Source organism: Rhea americana, unplaced genomic scaffold (assembly GCF_003343005.1).
Source record: "Rhea americana isolate MKP2758 unplaced genomic scaffold, rheAme1 scaffold_10, whole genome shotgun sequence".
In the NCBI taxonomy this organism is placed as follows: Eukaryota; Metazoa; Chordata; class Aves; order Rheiformes; family Rheidae; genus Rhea; species Rhea americana.
Window position 1 is genome coordinate 6,199,605 of NW_028185039.1, and position 19,746 is coordinate 6,219,350.

The 19,746-nt window shown below is 41.6% G+C and overlaps 1 protein-coding gene across 4 annotated transcripts in view; it reads left to right on the top strand.

The window, feature by feature from the left end:
• Positions 1 to 492: 492 nt before the first annotated feature.
• The window catches only part of MYH11 (myosin heavy chain 11), a 63,400-nt gene continuing 44,146 nt past the window's right edge, over positions 493 to 19,746 (top strand). For all 4 annotated transcript variants that reach the window (XM_085302548.1, XM_085302555.1, XM_085302571.1 and 1 more), the window contains exons 1-3: positions 493 to 593; positions 7,859 to 8,217; positions 12,976 to 13,132. In XM_085302548.1, coding sequence (XP_085158674.1) covers positions 7,876 to 8,217; positions 12,976 to 13,132 — 499 coding nt within the window. In that variant the 5' untranslated portion in view covers positions 493 to 593; positions 7,859 to 7,875. The remainder of the gene's footprint in view (positions 594 to 7,858; positions 8,218 to 12,975; positions 13,133 to 19,746) is intronic.

The following is a 19,746-nucleotide window of genomic DNA, read 5'->3' on the forward strand; positions in this document are numbered from 1 at the left end:
CACCCCCACGTCCCCGCTGCATTAGGAACAACCTCCCTCCCCTACGCAAGCCCTGAACGCCTGCGCTCAGCTTAGCCCGTGTACCCGTGTAAATGCTGGACCCCCCCCAAGTGACTCGGGACCAAGGTCTGGCTTTTGTCCTTCTCCTGGGCAAGGGGCCGTAACGGGTGAGGATGCTGCCAAGGCAGCAGGAGGTTAAAGGTCCATTTCCTTGGCCAAATCATTTCATTCTACAAAAAAATCAAACCCTCTAAATTTGTGAGCTACGGGCACACGAGCCTCTGTGAGAAAGCACAGAAAGCCAGTGCTGGTAAGCACCTGCCTGCTCGCTAAAGAGCAGCCCAGGGAAGAGGGGCAGCCCTCAGTTAGGCCCTCCTGCGCACCAGGTCCTTGGTTAAGTCTGTCTTGCTTAAGCCAGGTACGGAGAGGATTTTCCAGCAGGACGTGGTTTCCAGGGCCCCTCCCCACTGACAAGCTTCTCCTCCTCTATATAGGGAGGCTGCGAAGGCGGCGAGGACTTGGACTGTCCCGGCTCTTGGCTGCACAGGTTCCCAACTCGCCAATTCACTCTCTGCTTCCCTAATTGGACGCCTGTAAGTACCACGGGGACCCAGGAGATCCTTGCTGGGGAAGGGGCTGGGAGCCAGCAGCTCTTTTTTGGATGGAGTAGTTTGGCAAACTAAATATTACACTATTTTGCAAATATATTTGGTAATTACCTGAAGAGAGTTTACTAATTAACAGTAGCAGTGATTGATTTACTTCAGAAGTGGTAACAGACCTATCAGACATGCTCAGCTGATTTACTCTGATTTGCATGATATTAATTGAAATGTTTAAAATGCATTAGAGGCAGTGTACTTTTTAAAGTGTGCACAGACGAATCAGCATGAAGCGTGGGGGGGGTCTCCCAGCTGCTGCGCGCCTGGCGGGAGGCACCCAGCGAGCCCGCGCCGCCGAGGGTGGCAGGTACCCGCCGCGAGGAACCGCCGGCTCCAGGGACCTGGCCGCCGAGCAGCAGAGCTCATTTAAATATCGCTGCATTTTCAGTGCTAATAAAAGGAATTAGTATGCTTCATATGCCGTTTAATGAAAACATAACCAAATAAAATAATTAGCTTGTCAGTCACCTGTTCTTTAAATAGTAAAAATGCTTAAAAATTAGGAGAAAACAATGGAAACATTTTATACAAGAGCACCTTGCTATTATATACGTGTATTTTAGTATGCTAGGAATAAAGTTTAAGGCAAAACTAATTAGATCGTTCACTGAACTGCACTAATTCAAGTAAATTCAAATGTAAAACACAAGCTTTTTTATTTTAAGGAGAAAAGAAAGCAACAAACTTCTAACATTAAGAAAATACTGCGATTAAATTAAGAAGACAGTAGATGGCAGTACAGAAAGCAGCTTCAGTGTTGTCCCAGAAGTTCACTGGCTTCTTTCATACAGACAGACAGACAGACAGACACACACACACACACACACATATATATGTATATGTATGTATGTGTCTGTATACACATACATACATAGAAATGCATGTGAGAGGTGTATGTGTCTGAATATAATGAATAAGTAATATAAAGTATTTTAAATGTAATAGAAATCATAAGATACTGCATCATTAATACATTACCCAATATCTACTTCTCAATAAAATCTTTCTAAAACACACTTGCTTAAAAACAAGTCAACCTTTTATTTTATTCAAAATTTCCCCCTAAAGGGCAGCTTTCAACAAGATGCTATGCATGGACCGACTTTTTGAACTCCCAAAGTTCACAGCTCTTTTAAGCCACTAACACGGAGGCTAAAATGATGAACCCCTGGAAAGCTAAGTGCTTGATTAAACAGTCACTCGAGTTTAGTGCATGATACTCTCTTCTGGCTGTGTTCGCTTAGATGTAAACAATGATTTTTATTATCTCATTTGCAATTGACACACTAGTCCCTAAAAGGTATTTGTTTTGAATTTGTTATCATTACATTTTTGTGGAACAGCTAGTATTGAGAAGAACATCGCCATATATGGTAGCATGCATAGATGTATGCAGAGGATCCAGACTCTTTATAATTCACTGAGGCTTATTAGTTGCAAATCTGTTGGCTTTTCTTTTAAGTATGTTAATTTTAGAAGAAGCAAACAGCAAGAGACAGCTTTCCAACTTATGCACAGTCCAGTTAAAATATGGATTATTTATGGATTCTAATGAACACACAGAACCTGCTTTACTTAATAGAATGACATTTTGGAGTATTTGAAACATCTGCCGTTTCCCTGATACAGGGAATTTATCCCAGATAATGGAATCCCATTTTTTCCCCTCTTTTTCTTTCTTACAGTTTATAACATAGGTAATAACCTGGGCCAACTTCTATGCAGCACTAAAAGAACTATCAAGAATCTATTCAGAGTTATGTAATAACTTGCATTAACAGTGGTTAGAAAACTTGATAGGAGGGCCAAGACATTTACAGACAATTTGACTGAATACACTATTTATGAAAAAGATAGCCCTATGAATTATCTCCTAAACTACAGACTTCCCCTCTTCTTTTGTTGAAAAGCTTTAATAAACTAATACCCATGACACCTTCAGGTCCAGATGGAAATGTCTGTGATGAGAGCAAGCCTTTGAGGGTGGTCCTAGGGACCACCTGGGAGAGGCAAAAGGCCAGCAGGTCAAGAGCAGTGCTCCTGTGGGAGCCAGCCATGCTAGGGAACAAGTTCCCAAATGAAGGTCACAAGATGGGGATTCACCCAGCTTTTTTTTTTTTTTTTTTTTTTTTTTTTCCTATCAAGTAATACTCAGTTGGGTAATTCAGTTAAGTACCGGAAAAGTAAAAGATAAGCAATCTGGGAAGACCTTGGCCCAAGAAATGCAGTTTGAGTCAAATAGGAGGTTACTGCTATATCTTTCCATCAGAAACCACTTACATGAGCAGGACTTCGTTTCCAGAAATAATTCACAGACTTGGAGATATGTTGCCTTTGTTTTAATAATTCCTCCCTGTATGACTGTAATAAGCCTTCATAGTGACACGCGCATCCTGCAGAGGAAGAGAAAAGTGTCCTTTATCTTTTCCTTAGGAGAAAAGCAGTCCCTTTAAGCTCTGACCCAGAAGGCAATTCTGCTTGGCCAATAACCTTTTAATTAAGCGCACTTCCTGGAGATATTTATACTTTATTCTTGGAATAATATACTTAGGATAAACTGATTGTAAAGACAGCATTCAACTTCTGTCACTGACCTGATAAGGGAAGGGACAGTGAAAATCAGTAGGATGTATCTGCAGTGGGGCAGTAGCAGGAGAATAGAGAAGAATCCTCCGTGCAAATGCAGGGACGCGTGCATGCCCATGCCTACGCGCTCGCCTGGGGTTCAGACAAGTGTAACAGATGTACACAGAACGTGGTGTAATTTGGCACATTTCTAAGGCAAAAAACTTTTTGTCAGTAGTTTTACTATCATTGTTTCTCCTCTCTTTCCCTAGATAGCTCATCTCTGAGTGTAAAAAAGGATTTAATCTTCTACATGATTCTATCAATCATCTACTTAAGTAATTGGACGAGAACCACTTACCATGAGTTTGCACAGTTACTAGTCTCCATTTCTCTTAGCCAGCACTAAGGATAAAACCCAAGGACTGGCTAAGGGCTCGATTACACCTCCTCAGGGAAGGCTCTCAACAGCCTGAATGCATCTTTCCTGCCAGCCCATTTCCCCAGTATCAATCATGTGCTAGATCAGAGCACTACAATCTGCACCAGAGATGGACCAAGAGGATTATTTCCAGCTGTTAATCAGAAAGTCTTAGCAGATCATTAAATGCAAAGCACCTCACTAGGACAAGCCTAATTGAATTCTTGGAGCCCATCTTTTATCTCTTCCATTTAGAATTTTCCCCTTAGTTACTAGATTAATCAATTCAGACTTTATAATCCAGATGCAAACTGCATTTCTTCTGTTACTACTGTTGTACACATCTGCAACTCAAACTTCACCCTCTAACACCACAGGACAGTTCATGAAAACTTCTTTTTAGACAAATGCCAGCTTTCCACTCATTGTTCATGTTTGAGACAGGTTTAGTGAACCAATTCAGACTGCCTATCCCCTACTCTTCTTGTAAAGGGATCAATTTTATGTTTAAGCTAGAATTCACAGGATCATACAGTACATTCAACACTCAAGCATACTGCTTAGATCTAGGGAAAAAAACCTCCTACCCCCAAATTCTGCAGCTTGTTCCACCTCTTAGATCTTCTGACCTCACTTCAGTTTCAAAAAGACTGAATTTAACCATAGCAAGGTGAAAGCATTTTTACGAGCATGAAGAAGCAGAAGCACACAGACAGACCAGCTCTCTGTATTATTCTGTAATTTGGTGGCACATGTTTGTAAGTTCTGTCAATGGTTTGTGTTTTACATAGCATCTAATGGGGAAAGGAACATTTTCTTTGGGCAACAAAAGAGCAAAGAACTTTTTTGGTTCGTCCAGCTGGTGACATGCTTTGTAGCAGGCCACCAGTTTAATCTAGCCTCCTATGTGAGGCTAGGCTTTTAAGGTAAATGGTCTTGGCAATTTGGTATTTTGATTTCCACCACCATCATTTGTAAGCAGCCTCAAAGTAGCAAGATTTGACTCTATGAAACTCAGCTCAGCAGTTCAGTCTAATGTCTGGTTGTTTGACAGGAACAAATTCCCACTGATTTGAAGGCGCTGCCATTTGGCACTTAGCCCAGGCAACACGCTCCAACCTTTCTGACATTTTGGGACACCACCACAGCTCTCTCTTTTGGGCCCAAAACAGAGCGAAATCCTCCTGCACTGCCAGGGCGGCAGAGTAGAGGACGTGCCCTGCCTGGTGCCACTGCCACGGGAGGACGGGGGCAGCACCCCCTTCTCCCAGAGCCACAGCCAGCAAGAGGTGCCACTCGCTGGGCCACAAGCTGGGCTCACTGGGCCAAGCGAGGCTCCACAGCGAGGAGTCGAGCAGCACCAAGGGCTTCCCCTCCTCCTTTCGCCGCCGTTGCCACATGTTGTGCCTTCCCTACAGCAGGGTAGGTGATGGGGAAATGCTCCCGGTGCTTCCCTATCCCGCTGGGCCACAGAGTCAGGCCAGATTCACCCTGCATGCCGCCAGCCTGGAAAACACGGCCAGAGAGAATACCATCTCCATTATTGGAGCTGTGCAGCTCCACCAGCCCTCTTGGCAACACGGGAACATTTTCTGTCTTAATCCACACAGAGGTCAAATAGTTTCCTCTTGCAGCTCTCTTCCAAGAATCCCCTGGGAGCTAAGGACTAAGCTAAGTCCTTAGCTAAGGACTGCATCCAGCAGAGCTCCCTCGCGGAGACTTGCCAGCCATGGACACTGCGCACGGAAGCAGCAATCCACAGAAGCCACCAGTCACCATCTCTCTCCTGCTCACCCACACCAGAGTGGACATAGTGTGCACACACATACCCTGAGTGAATTTTCCTGCTGTGATTTTCCAGACAAGGTTGATGGCTCTTGAATGAAGATATTTAGAGAAAAGCTGGGGTTGTTTAGATGACAGAATTGTCAAGGGAGTTTAAGAAGCTGGGACATCTAGTTTCCACGGAATTGCAATGGGATATCATCTAATGCCCTTAGGCATCTCTTAAACCTCGGTTTTGTTTTTTAAGCTTTATGTTACCTTGCATACGATCCATGCTGCTCTCTCAGACTCCTCACACAGATTACCTTTGCAAAAAAAATATATATATATATATATAAAAAACTTTGCTGGATGAATTTTGAGGGAAAAAAAAAACTTTGGAAGCCAATCTGTGATACTCCCAGAGCGCAGGGCTACGTACCACAGAACCCAGTCTTTATAAATATCATTCTGCTTATGGGTTGATTGCTGACATCTTTAGCAGTTAGGTCTCTGAACTCCCTCAAGATTCATGCTTGTTTGAGTGCTGTAAATACTAAACGCATTCTCAATAAGGAAATGAAACAGCCTCTGTCTCCCAGTGATGTCTTTCTCAGCCACATGCTCTTCCCTGTGCTCCTCTGCTGCTGCAGGCTCCTTGACCAGCACCAGCCTTTCTCGGCTCTGTAGTCCACAAGGAGTCCTCTTTTTACCCCTTTTCTTTTAGTGTTGTATGTGCCATAGGACAGAGGAGACCTTTTGAAAGCTCCAGGTGTTACCAGCCGAGTTCGTACAGCTTCTCCCTCCCCTCCCCTGGCCAGAGCAGGACAGTAGCTGCCTCCTCCCTCCCAAAGATAGCCAAAACCTTCTCATTGCTCTCACCTAAGGAGCAGAAATACATCCAGCCGCTTTATCTGTATGCAGATGCATGATGCAGATATATCATCCTCCCAATGTAAGCATCATGGTACAGGGTATCTAATAGGTGGCGTAATTCCCAGGCTTATTTTATTTCTCCTCTCCTTCTCTCATGTGGTGCACCATTTACCTTTCATACATGATGAGCTCTCATCATCTGAACCATGGAAAGAAGACAACCCTAAACTAGTTCTCCTTCAACAGCAATACTGATAATGTTTTCTTTCTAAGTCTGCTGTCAAACTTCGAGTTTTTTCTTTTGATCTTTTGTTAATCTTATTGATCTCCAAATGAAACGTCATTAGAGTGATAGGAAATAGTTCTCAGCAAGTAGTTTGTTTCTGTCCTTTCTGGAACACAGCCTGGGAACTGTTCTTCTGCTAATTATTTCATTATTGAGCTGGTATTTCAGTCCGCACACAAAAGTGTTTGGGTGATGAGAAATTCTGTGTGTATCTGAATTCAGTTAACTCTCTGATGGGCAAAAGATGAGGCTGCAGCAAGTTTATTGGCTGCTAGTCTTGGTCCTGACAGTCTAGATGCACAGGTATTAATTATGCTTTACTTTTCTGCCTGATCTGCAGTGCAATGCCAACAAAGTGTAGCTGATGAGCCCAGGATCGCTCATTTGATTTACTGCCATGAAGCATTTGATTTAGGTCATTTCAGACACAGTAACAGAGGAACAGGACTCAGTGGCCCAAACACAGATACTCTGAGGTATCTAAGCTGGCACCCAAAGACAGCTGCATGGAGATGTCAGTTGTGGCACAGGACATATCAGAGACTTGCACCACTCTGGAGTGGCAGCTGGTAGCCAAGCAGGAGACACTGCAGCAACTAAAATGGCAGTGAATGCCCAAATTCAGGCAACTGAATCACTCAGAATGACAATGAATCTGTCCTTCGGTTTTTACCGACAGCGCAGGTTAAAAGCTACCTTACTGCAGTGTTCTACCAAAGTGCCCATCAAGCAAATGGACTGACTCCTATTAATTCCAAAGGGCCCTAAAAATGACGCAGAGGTGAGGAGCAGACCCCTGCAAGCAGCACTGCCATTGCACACATGAGCATCTGATCCCTAACAGTGTCAAGATTCACTTTATTTAGGATTTGTACCTCCTGCCACCTGAAACGATTTTACCGATCCTATGGGAATGGGTGCCACTGGCAGCTCGCCCGCATACAGATGTGCAGGAGTCTCCAGGTAGCATTGCTGGCAGTGTGTGTGTGGGGGGGATTAACAGTTCAACTCCTAAATTCTTCCTGTAAGGCTAATTATCACTGTTCACCTGTACAATTTTGCAGCTGGTATTAAGTAACAAATCTTTAAGAGCTCCGGAGGCTCTGCTTTTACAGACGAACATAGACGATGGCAGCTCTGGCAGCAGCACTGATGTTACATGCCCTCGACAGTAACGGCCGTGCTTTGAAACTACTGCGTGGCGCAGATCTGATAAACATATTTTGGCTGGGATTTCTCCACATTTTCCTCTCTCTAAACCAGAATATTTTTCTTCTTCAACAGGTGACTACTGAGTCAAAATGGCTCAAAAACCTCTCAGCGATGATGAGAAATTCCTCTTTGTGGACAAAAACTTCATTAACAATCCACTTGCCCAAGCTGACTGGTCAGCAAAGAAACTGGTTTGGGTCCCATCAGAGAAACATGGATTTGAAGCTGCAAGTATCAAGGAAGAGAAAGGGGATGAGGTGCTGGTTGAACTGTCAGAAAATGGAAAGAAAGTGACACTGAGCAAGGATGACATCCAGAAGATGAACCCTCCAAAGTTCTCCAAAGTGGAGGACATGGCGGAGCTGACTTGCCTCAATGAAGCTTCAGTGCTGCACAATCTACGGGAGAGATACTACTCAGGTTTAATTTATGTAAGTAGAATTGAATACTCACACGGTACTTCCTATTGCTTGCTACCACATGCAGTCACTAGTGAGATGCATCCCATCTGCTCTCAGAGACAGGCCTCACGTTTAATGCTGCCATGCAAGTACTCATTCTTCAGCAATGGGATCCCAAACCAAAAATGTATTTAGTTCACCTTATTCCCCAAGATTCTTTTGATTGTTTTTTTAACTGCTTTAGTTAATAAGTTAAAACACAGGAAGGTTTCTTCTCCAAAGCTTGCAAATTCCGAAAGAATATTATTGGCTTTGGAAGTAGCCTGATAGCTGCACAACACTGCAGTCCTGCTGCTTTTAAAATAGGGGCTTTCAGTGATTTCAATGGAAACTTGAACAACTTTCCAGTTCATGTACCACAGCTGTAACTTGTGAAAAGAACATATGGAAAAGCCAAATCATGCAGTCTTTTCTCAGGCAAAACTCCCACTGAAAGGCAGCTGTTTGGTAGGTGCTTGAGTAAAACCTTATGTTTAAATAAATGAATAATCCCACTGAAAGCCAACTGAGACTATTCATATGCTTCAGTTTGTTTCTGGATCAAACACGTGTATCCGCTAAGTCATGTATTTCTTTCCTTGCTGGTCAATTTACAGATGGGAAAGTCTGGGCAAACTGGAATCTCCTCTATGTTCATGTGAATTCAAGTCAAGATTTTTCTGTGTTCCAGTCCACATAAGTGTATTAACATAAACATATTCTGATACTAGGAGCTCTGTAATTTATCTTCATTAGCAGTTATCAAACTGTACAGTAAGAAAGCCCAGAAAGTTCCCATAGAACTTAGCTACTATCTTTGATTTTACATGGAGGATCTCTATGCTATGTAGAAAAGTAATCTACAATTTCAATCAATGAAAATTTTATTTCCATGACAGACCACTGATGAGTGAAGTAAAATGTAGAGCTTAAGTAACATGGTTGTAGAAGCAGGAGTAGAACTTTCATTATTAATATGAGGAATGTTAATTTGGAAGGTAAAAAATGAAGGAGAAAATAAGATAGTTATACACAGTACAATAAAGGAACTGGTTAGTTATTATGCATAACTTAAAAGAGCTAAAGCTCAAGATCTTTCCTTCAGGAATGCATTAAAATTAACATCACTAAGATTCCTGTAAGAAACTGGATTTTACAAGTCTAAGCATCTGAGTTTATTGGATTCTAATTTTGCAGGTGAACATATGGGCCTAGTTGCTATCATAGTATAGTGTTCAGCATGAATTATTAAAAGGGACTTAGTCTGAAAATGTTTTGCCTTATTGCAAGATGTAAGAAGAATTACTAGAAAAACAGTGGAATAAAATGAGTTTTTTTGTTCTCAGCAACACTCTGAATAGATATTCCAGAGTTTCCAACATATGCTTACTCTGTGGATTTCTGTGGACTTTTAATTTCCCTTCCTGTATAAAGTGAGTTTCTAAAAGTAGATAACGCAATTAAAAAAAAAAGAATTTGTTCTAGAGACAAAAAAAAAAAAAAAAAAAAAAAAAAAAGGCAAGGGTGTAATTAAACATTCTTTCTCAAAAGACTACATTTTAAGATGATGGTAAATTAACAGTTATAACTAAATTATTCTGATGTGCATTACAACAAGCTACTACTATCTTCAGACATCTAAAAACTGCTTAAAATTGCCCATTCATACACAGTGCTACCCTACTAGATACTGTCATACCTTTTGAAGAAAATACAGGAGACATCTAGAAGAATTTTTGGCTTTGCATTCATCCACTTCTGATACTAACTGTAAACAACTGTCTCCCTGCTTTGCTACACAATGCCTACATAGACTTTCTTGGAGTTCCATGTTTACAAAGAAATTGTTACCTTAATTTTTTTTCTTTTGGAATATCAGTGCTACAACTGGGGATTCCTAATTCTCTCATAGAAAAAAGTCAACCTTTCTGAAAAAAAAAAAAGAATCATCTGCTCCAGGAATTTAAAGCAAGTATTATTAAATAAAAGCATTCAGTATAGAATGTGAACTGAAAGTCACAGAGTGACTGTACACAGGAAAAGCTCTCTAGCCTTTCCCTTCACTACAGATAATTAAGAAGGAAAGGCAAAAATTGCCCCGCCACTAACTTATGTTTTACTTTGCTCAGAATCTGCCTTGTCAACACACAATTAGACTCAAAATGATGATATAAATATTAATAAAATAACAACATAACTTCAGCTGATTTGAGAGTAGATTCAAGTTTCTTGTGCTTGTATTCACAGGTGATATTTATTCAATCTTTGCCCAACAGTGCAAAATGCTTTCTTGAGAGACTATATTTGCATAGCAGAACTAAAGAAGGGATTCTTTGGCACAAATTCAGGCATTTACAACATAGATGCATACATTTGCATGAATATCTCTTGAATACCTACCAGCAGTGACTGCCCAAAGGATATACAAGCTCAGCACTTCTGTCTGGAGGCTCTCCCTAAGGTACTGGCCTCCATGAGCTGCCTCCAGATCCTCTAAGGAGAGATACAACTGCTGGATCCAGCTCTCTAGAGAGAGAGTATCCTCAGGGAAAATAATCTAAGGCACAGAGAAATCAAGTTCCCTATCTTTCATCTCATGTTTAGCCAACTGGCTTGCTCGTCTTCAAAACGTTACATATATTAATCAATTTTTAATTAGCGCTTGCAAAGCAGATACCTGGAATTACAAACCACCAAACTAAGAGGGCTTGGTTAACTTTCCTGGGCCGAGATAAGGCACTTGGCACAGTCCAGTTAGAACTGTGGATTCCTGAACTATATTAGCTTAAGCTTTTACCCCGCCTTAAAAATCTGCCTACTCTGCCTCAAAGTTTGCATTTAGGAAGGTATGTTAGCTCATGGCTAAGCACACAAATATCCCTGCTTAAGCCATTGGATTCTCTGCATGCTGAAAGTCAGGCACATACCTATAAATCCCAGGGAAATGAGGCCTAAATAATTTCCTGAATTGGAAATTTATTCTCTTATTATTTTACTTGGTTGAGAATGATTAGTTGGATGTGTACAGTAAATCTATTTCTACTGAAAAAGGGCCCTGCTATGCTTTCCTTAAAAGCCCTGAGGGTCATTCCAGTATAAAAAGTCCCATCACTTTTCAAATGTATGGTCCCTACAAGACTGAAGTTCATTTCAACATGATTAACACAGAGTTTCATTCTAAATTACAATGTCAATGAAAATCTGGCTTAATAATTATTTACCTTTCATGTCAAAGGTTTTAGCTTGGGGATATGGAGAACTGGTGAAGATGTTCAGCTTGATTTTTCTGATATCTCACTTGAGACCATAGAAACGTAGTAACAATCTGTGAAGGTAGCAGAGGTACTCGTTAACACCCAGAGGACCCGAGATGCTGTCCTGCACGAGGCAGCGCGCCTAACCTGCTCCGCCAGGCTGTGAGCTGATGGATGCTCTCGCTCTGTTTGCTGAATACCATATAAAGTGCTCGGGCTGTGCTGAGACTGGGTCGTGCCATTTCCTAATATGGTCAGGAAAGGGAAATCCCTGTGCCCAAGGCCCTGGATGATCCAAGCCTCCGAGATGCCATTTTACATCTGGTGCTCCAGTGCTTCCTGTGAGGAGACCTACGCAGCTCAAGCCATCCCTAGCCACAGCCCCGAGAATAAGGCCACGGCACACTGGATAGTGGCCACATACCATGAAACTGTAATTCATGCACAGGGGGGAATTGCCAGATGTATAGCTAAGTCATAAAGAACAAATTCATTATTTCATTTTTTTTAAATTGGCATGGTTTTAAAGCCAACAGTCAAAGGCTGGCTGAAATACCCCTGCAACTGTAATCTCAAAAATTCAAAGGGTTTTTCTTGTTTGGGGGCTTTTTTTTTTTTTTTTTTTTTTTTTTTTTTTTTTTTTTAATGGGAAACTCTTGCAAATTGCTTACTCAGGGTAACTGTGACATATGACTCATCACCTATTGTCATGTGCTATTATTTCTGCTCTAAGTTCAATAGCTGGAGCTTTCTATAATAAAGGAGAATTAAAAAACAAAAAACAGATGGTTAACTATCAACTTGTAGTCAATATTCTTTTTTGCCTACATGTATATTATTTTTAAATGAATACCTTCATTAAACTGTAAACAGAAAACATTTTTTTTTCTTAATTTTTTTTTACAGAAATAGTCATGTAGTGAAAGCATATGACCATTCTGATTAGACACCTACCTGGAATTACTGTCATTTTTTCAAAGACTCTATCAGACAAGCATTATTGTTATGTGAAGTATATATCTTTTTAAAAAACCTTCCAGCATCAATCCAAGGTTGTTACCTAAGATTTCAGCTGACAAAACTTGGCAGAGGATGTATTCCAGTATGCTGAAAATACTCACATAAAAATATTGTAAAGTATAATAGGTGTTATATAATCCCAAATAAGGGTGATTCACTTTACCTACTGAAAACAACTGAAGTCAAGATGCTGTAAGAGATCTAGGCACAACAAGATCAAAGCATGATGTATCTACAGAGAGCTAAATTCACATACTTTCTAGTAGTTAAATTATTAGAAATTATTATTTGTGCACTTGAAAACTTCACCTACACATATGCATTCAGAAGTCACTACTTCATTTGTTACACTAAGCAGAATACAAGAGAGTTATTTGCTAAAATCCTGTTAGTTAAATGCAGCTGATGTCTGTGTTTCTCAGAGTAGGCACAGCATGTGATACTAACTCCGGTTTTTATCTGAATTTCCCTGCAGACTTATTCAGGTCTCTTCTGCGTTGTGGTAAATCCATACAAACAGCTGCCCATTTATTCAGAGAAGATTATTGACATGTACAAAGGAAAGAAGAGACACGAGATGCCACCCCATATCTATGCTATTGCAGACACAGCCTACAGGAGCATGCTGCAAGGTAGGCAAGTTTAATAACATGTCAGTTCTCAGAAATCACTGAACAATAACTGAAGTGTGGTAGAAAACACCTTGTCACTTCCACTTTTGCTTCTGCAAGGAGGAGAAGCATAGGCAGAAAAGCTCTTTTTCAGAGAGCTACCCGGGCTTTCGGGAAGTTTCCTAGGAATTCTTTGGCAGGAACAGCAGTCCACAAACACTGTGACTCAAAAAGGAAAAACAATCCTTTTACCCATCTGTGTAGAGGCATGTGGGAAGGTTTCAAAGTCAAGCAAATAGTTTTGGCAAATACGGGCATGGAAAATGCTCCCTCCGTACCAGTGGAGACTGCTCCGAAGTCAGCTGTGAATGCTGCTGAAGCCCTGTCGGCATTGCTTCTGCCTCCACCAGCAGAGCAAATGCAAATCATGGTTTAGGGCTACTTTGGTTGCAGTCTTACATTTCAGAGTCCTGAACTAAGATGTGCTCTGTTTTCTAACAGTAAAAGCAACCAGCAGCAAAGAAATTCAGTCAGGCCCAAAACAGCATGAACGGAACTGTAGAAATTCACAGTGCTCTCCTTATGCAGGGACTGCTGACAGATTAGGGGCTTTTTGCTCGAAGGAAAAATCATTTGTCTGGGGACAAGAAAGCTCTAGCTCTGATGTATGACACTGCACACCTGCAGACTACAGGGCACTACGGTTTGATGTCTCAGAAGGCGCCTCGGACACTCCAGGAAACCAGGGCACTGCCGAACGCTTTGGCGTTAGTGGTGAAATTTAAATGCGCCAGGCCTGCAGAAATTATGGCCTGTACCTATGTCTCAGCAAGGGTCTCCAGTCTAGGCCCTAAAGATTAGGGCTTTCTGGTTTGCAGTGTAAGGATTTCAGTGTTATGGCTTATAGGTTTCAGGTCTAACTGGGGAAAACAGTCAAGAGCACTTGGAAATTTCAGCTCATCAGCTAGATTAATGCTCTGTGTTGATTTTTTATAAAATTTACATATATACACGAAATAGTGATGGTCACTGAGAAACTAGTCAGTTCAAAATCCCTTTGCACTTTATCTGACTATGCAAATAAGATGAGCCAGTATATATCTAGGCATACAACACGTGGCAAGAGCAATGATTCCAGCACTTCTGTATTTGTCTCTCTTGAAATAAGAGCTGGGTAAGTTTACTAGAAGACACGAACAGTCAGTTTGGCATATCATAGAGAACTGCTGTTGTCTCAATCAAGACTAGTACAAGACAAAGTCATTCCCCACAATAAACAAAGATCGTCTTATACACGCTGGACTGAGGAGCGCCTGTAGCGTGATACAGGCTCTCCTGGCAGCCCAAACTGCCTGACTCTGGACAGACTGACTGCAAACACCAATCAGTCTGTACCTTTTTGGTACAAGCACAAGGCATATATGCCAGTGGAGACAGATACCAATGGCATGAAAACAGGTGGTCTTTCCTCCCACGCACAAAAGTCCTGAGCACTCATTTGCCCCAACTATAATGCTAACAAAATACTCAGGACTTCTGAGGCTAAACTCCTGCAGATTGTTTACTTCATTATTTAAGCTGATCACCTAACTGTAGCTTGGCTTTCCAACTTCAGAATTTTACACTCCTCAACATACAAGAGTTTGAAATGTAATTAATTCAGCTTAAAACCTAGAGATTTAGGTATCTGCTGTACTAGATCATTTTTTTCTTTTCTTCTATGGCTTATGTGACATTTTTTCTGTCACAGCCATATCAGCTTCTTTACCTGAGTGGATCCCAGAAGGCAGAACTACTGTGCGACAGAGAAGGAAGATTAGTGTTACAGCACCAATAAAAGACACACTAAAAACGTCTTTCTGTAACAGCAGTTACACATAAACACACGCGTATAGAATATGTGTAGAGCTGAGGGGGCAGGTGCAAGCTTTTAGAATAACATGATTCAATAAATCTCACTTTTGATAGAGTGCAGCAGAAGCTTACTTGGCATAAGCTGAATCCCTAAGTCACGTATCTGTCTTCCAAATCATCTCACGCACTCTGTATAAAGCAATGTCTAGGGCTCTGACCAGGCCCTGAGGTCAGGGAGAACAGTCCTCCTTTCTACCTTAAATTCATTAAGCAGTCTCGCAGGAGAGCTCCACAGCTTACCAGAAGCCAGCAGCCAGTTACCTCCTTGTTCAGCAATGCCAAATACTGCTGTTTGTCCCTAAAAATGAGATGAGGAAAAAAAAAGACTGGAAAAGGCCACAAGCTACCTGCAAGAAAGAGAGAATAACATACTGCAACCTATGCTCAAAAAGAATTGTTTTTCTCTTAACATGAAATTGATAACAGTTTCTTGCCTGATCCTAGCAGCACCAGCTCTCTTTACTCCTTTCTCTGAAGCTCTCCTGTCCTTTCCCATCCACTCTGGTATGCCACAGCAAGGCCACACAGGCTGTCTGGCCCTCAACTGTGCCCATCAAATGCACCTAGCTTAGCTGGGCTTCCGCTGTGAGCCCCATGCTGAGCATGGGGAGCAAGAGGCAGCCGGGGAATAGGTGCACTTTCAATTCTTCCCCTTTGCTCTTCTGGTGAGCAAACGTTTCCCAGCCCTGCTCACTCTCCGGGAACCTCCATGCCTCGTGATTCCCTGGCTCCTTTTGAAGGAATATTTCCCGACTGCAGAGAGGCAGTGGGGAGCCAGTAGGAAGGAAGAGGGAAGAGAGGAGGAGGGAACAGAGCATAGCGTGAACCTTTAACACAATGCTCCTCCACCGCCTCCAACCCCAACCACGCACAGCTGGCACGGCAGCCATGGAGCAGTCCTACAAGAGCTTACATCACAGGCCCAGGACACCCACACTCTGCTCGCTCATTTACTTGCACATGCCATTTTGGAGCGTCTCCATCTCTCAAAAGGGCCCCAGCTTCTTTTTAAGCTATGCTTTTGTTTGTAAAAATGTACTCGTGTTTTGTGCAAAAAACTAAACCAAACCTCAAAATAACTCGTTGTCCAATCAAATTGTATTCATATAGGAGTGGTGAAAGTGGAGGTCAACATGAATGTGGGTGTGTGTTTGTGTGCAGGCAACATGTATAGACATAGAAGGCTTCATAGTTTTTTCTAAGAATTTTTGCCAACAGAGTATAAACAGAAACGCATACTCATAAACATGGGACAGGGCACTGAACGTTTTCCTCCTGAAATCTTGGTATGCCATCTAATCTGACAAACTTGCAGACTTTCTGCTTGCCAAAGTAAAATACATCTTAGGTTCACGAGACAGAAGAATTATATTTAAGTACTGCATGACCAGAGCTGCTTGGCCAAGAGTAATCAGCTAGTTGTGATGTCTCGGGGAACTTCTACTCATATGTGAATTAAGCCTCAATGTCTGTGAACTGTTGGATCTCCAGAGAGGTCCCATTGCAGGTGCATCAGGTGGGAATCACGGCCCTTTACATTCTCGCCTTCTCTTCTGTTGGCACAAAAATTCCAGCAGAAAACATCAGCTATGTACATTGCACTCCCCCTCTGTTTTAGAATTTTATTTGGTTAATCTGGGATGACATCTGAGTCCCACCAAAGTTGTTATGCACAGTTAACAGAAATCAGATATTTGGACTTTTTTCCAAATATGCAGAAAAGCTGAATTCTCACAGGAGTGAGGAATTAACAGAGATGCTGGCTGGTCATAGATAAAATTTCCACTTACTTCAAGTGTGTTTGAGCACTTAAACCCCCTTTAAAAATCTCAGCTATGATATCTCATGACCCAAGGGGGTTGATGGATGTCTTGTTGAATCTGTTGATTAACATATGTCACTCATCTAATATGGATTGTGGCCCAGGCATGATCACTGTTTGACAGATTAGCCAGAACAGGAGTAAGCTTTTTTTTTTTTTTTAATCTAAAAGTTTAAGAGAAAATAATATTCCCTAAGGGCATTCTGTGTGTGTTATCTCCTCTCAGGTGCTACCAAAGAGTCACACTAATTCCCCTTGTAGACAAGCTATCTGGCTAACACTACACTTAGAGACCACGATCATAAAAAATCATTTTAAGCTTCCCCACCTACCTATCACTCCCATGTTACTGATGAAATAGCTTCCCTGTGGCACAGCAGCTCCTGTGCTGCCAGCACAATCTTCACGCGGGTATGACACAAAACTGATCTGGGTTAAAACCACCTTTTTGCTGGATTGGTTTAAAGCAGATCTGCTCCTCAGCCTGGTGGGCAGCACAGCAGCAGGAATTCCTGGAGCAGTGGGAAGGAGAGGGCAGTGCAGGACAGGGAAGAGGAGCTGGAGGTGGGCGGACTGCTTCTTGCTGCAGCATTGCCAGCTTCCAGGGATCATCCATCTAAGACCAGCCCAGGGAGGATGAGTAATTCTGCTGCCTTCTGCCATCTTCCCTGCTCATAGCAAACAGCAGATGACTGATAAACAATATATATATATGAAAAGTCAGGTTACATAGCAGTAATAATAAAGTTTTCATATGGATGATTACGCTTTTTTAAGTCTTTTTGCTTTGGCAAAAGGTTGTGACGGGAAAGATGCATCACAGCTTTCTGCAGATGCAAAAAAAAAAAAAAAAGATTTTTTGCAAAAAAAGTAGCTTTATGCAAGTGCTTTATATGCAAGCTTGAGCTGCAGATGGAAAAATAAACAACCTGGTAGTCAATGGGAGGTACAGGAGGGAGACACAGTTCCCAAGATCTGAGAAAAGGAGGCTGCTGTGAAAAGCCATCTGTTTACTGTGTCCTTAGCAGGCTTGTACAGAAATGTCCCCTTTTGGCAGTGTAGTTATTAACAAATGTAAAGAAGCAGTAAGCGAGTGTTGGAACATGGCTTCAGCCTGTTTTTTCCTTTTATGGTAAAGCTGCCAACTTGCTGCTTCATTGTGATAAACCATCTGATTTTGTTTGCGATTAAGCAGAACTAGCTGGTCTATTGAGGGCCTATGATTCTTACAAGCAAATTGAAGGTGTACTGATGAAAAAGCTAAGCAGATTCCAAATAAAAGTCAATTGCATGTGTAAGTAGGCGGGTGGTTTTCAGAATGAAAAGTATAGCTGTATACTATTAAAGATCAAAGGAGAATACAAAAATTTCCAAAATGTCTAACATAGGTAGACACACCCACCTAAAATAGGGGATGGACATGCTGTTCTTCAAGGTAGTGTCAAAAAAAAAAAAAAAAAAAAGGCTTTAACCAAAGACATTTGGGGACCTAGAAGACATATTTTGTTACTTTGTAAACCTCAGGAATTATGTTTAAGGAGCTTCATCTGCACAAATTATTCTCTTCTGATAGATCTATTTGCATAAAGGTCAAGACTCCCAAAATAGAGTACAATTCTTTATACATAGAATAAAACATTATTGAATGGAAATAGGAGCAAAGTGGAGAGCCCTTGAAAGTAATGCAGACAAGTATTTGTAGGTCTGGGCATAACAGAATAGGACTTGGCTTATACAGTTTGTTCACTCTCCCACAAAGCACTTGGTGCAACTTCTGACCTACCCAATACTACCACTTCTCTTACATTTCAGCAAAGGTGCCCACATGCACCCATGCAAGTACCTGCAGTGGGCCAGTTTACCTTCAGGAGGGGTCTCTCACTTGCTCTGTGGTCCCAAATCTCTTGTCCTGAGTGTCTTGTCACATTCCCCTAGATGGGAAGGAGGCAGGAAATCTCTGGGGACCAATGCCATGGCAGTGGAGAAAGCTCTCAGAGTAGTCAGCACTGGCTGGGAGGTGACAGATGGCTGAACAACGCAATAGCAAGGGAAGGATGCTGTGCTGAATGCAAGGTACCACTGAAAAGAAGATTTAGTGGTTGAGGATCCTAAACAGACAAAATACTGGGGAGGAAAAGAAGGGGTGCAATGGGGGAGAGAAGAGTGGTGAGAAAATAGTTGGCTTGGAGGAGACTTACTTTTTCTAATGTCCCCTGAGCTCAGAAATTCCACTGGCAACCCTGTATCAAGGAATAGCTTTTATTTTCTTTACGGTATTTATGGGTTTGTGATGTAATATCGATATATGCCCATGGTATCTATTTACACAACAGTGTATTTTTAGCCAAAATTCTCCGTGTTCTCACTTTTTTTAACTTGAAAGTCTAGCTTCATATCCTGCGGTGAAAAATAAACATGGCTCACAGCTCCTCTCATCCAAAATGTTTATGTGGCAGAGTTCTGCTGCACTGATTGCTGATAAATATCTCCAATAGAAATGTAATGATTCATTTTGCACCAATTTACCAACTAGAGCAGTTAAATGGTGCTATTTACTGTGAATGTTCAGTAAAGCAATCAATATTACTAGATTTTCTTGCATACTGTTGAGGAGCTGGGAGTAAAAACAGTTCTTTAATATCATTCCATGGCAAAGCAGAATCCACTACCACTTTTCCTAGACTGGCTGTGGTCCAGGCAGCAATTAAAACCTTCAGGCTTAATAGGTTGAATTTATCTCCATTATCTTTACATAGGACAGAAAGTTTGTTTACTGTAGGTAGTTATTCGATATTTATTACATTCAGGGCCAGTTTTAAGTGCAGGCAATCAGATGGACAGCTCTGGAAGTCACCAACACACTGAACGAAAGAAGGAAGTGGTTCATGCTTTACCTTTG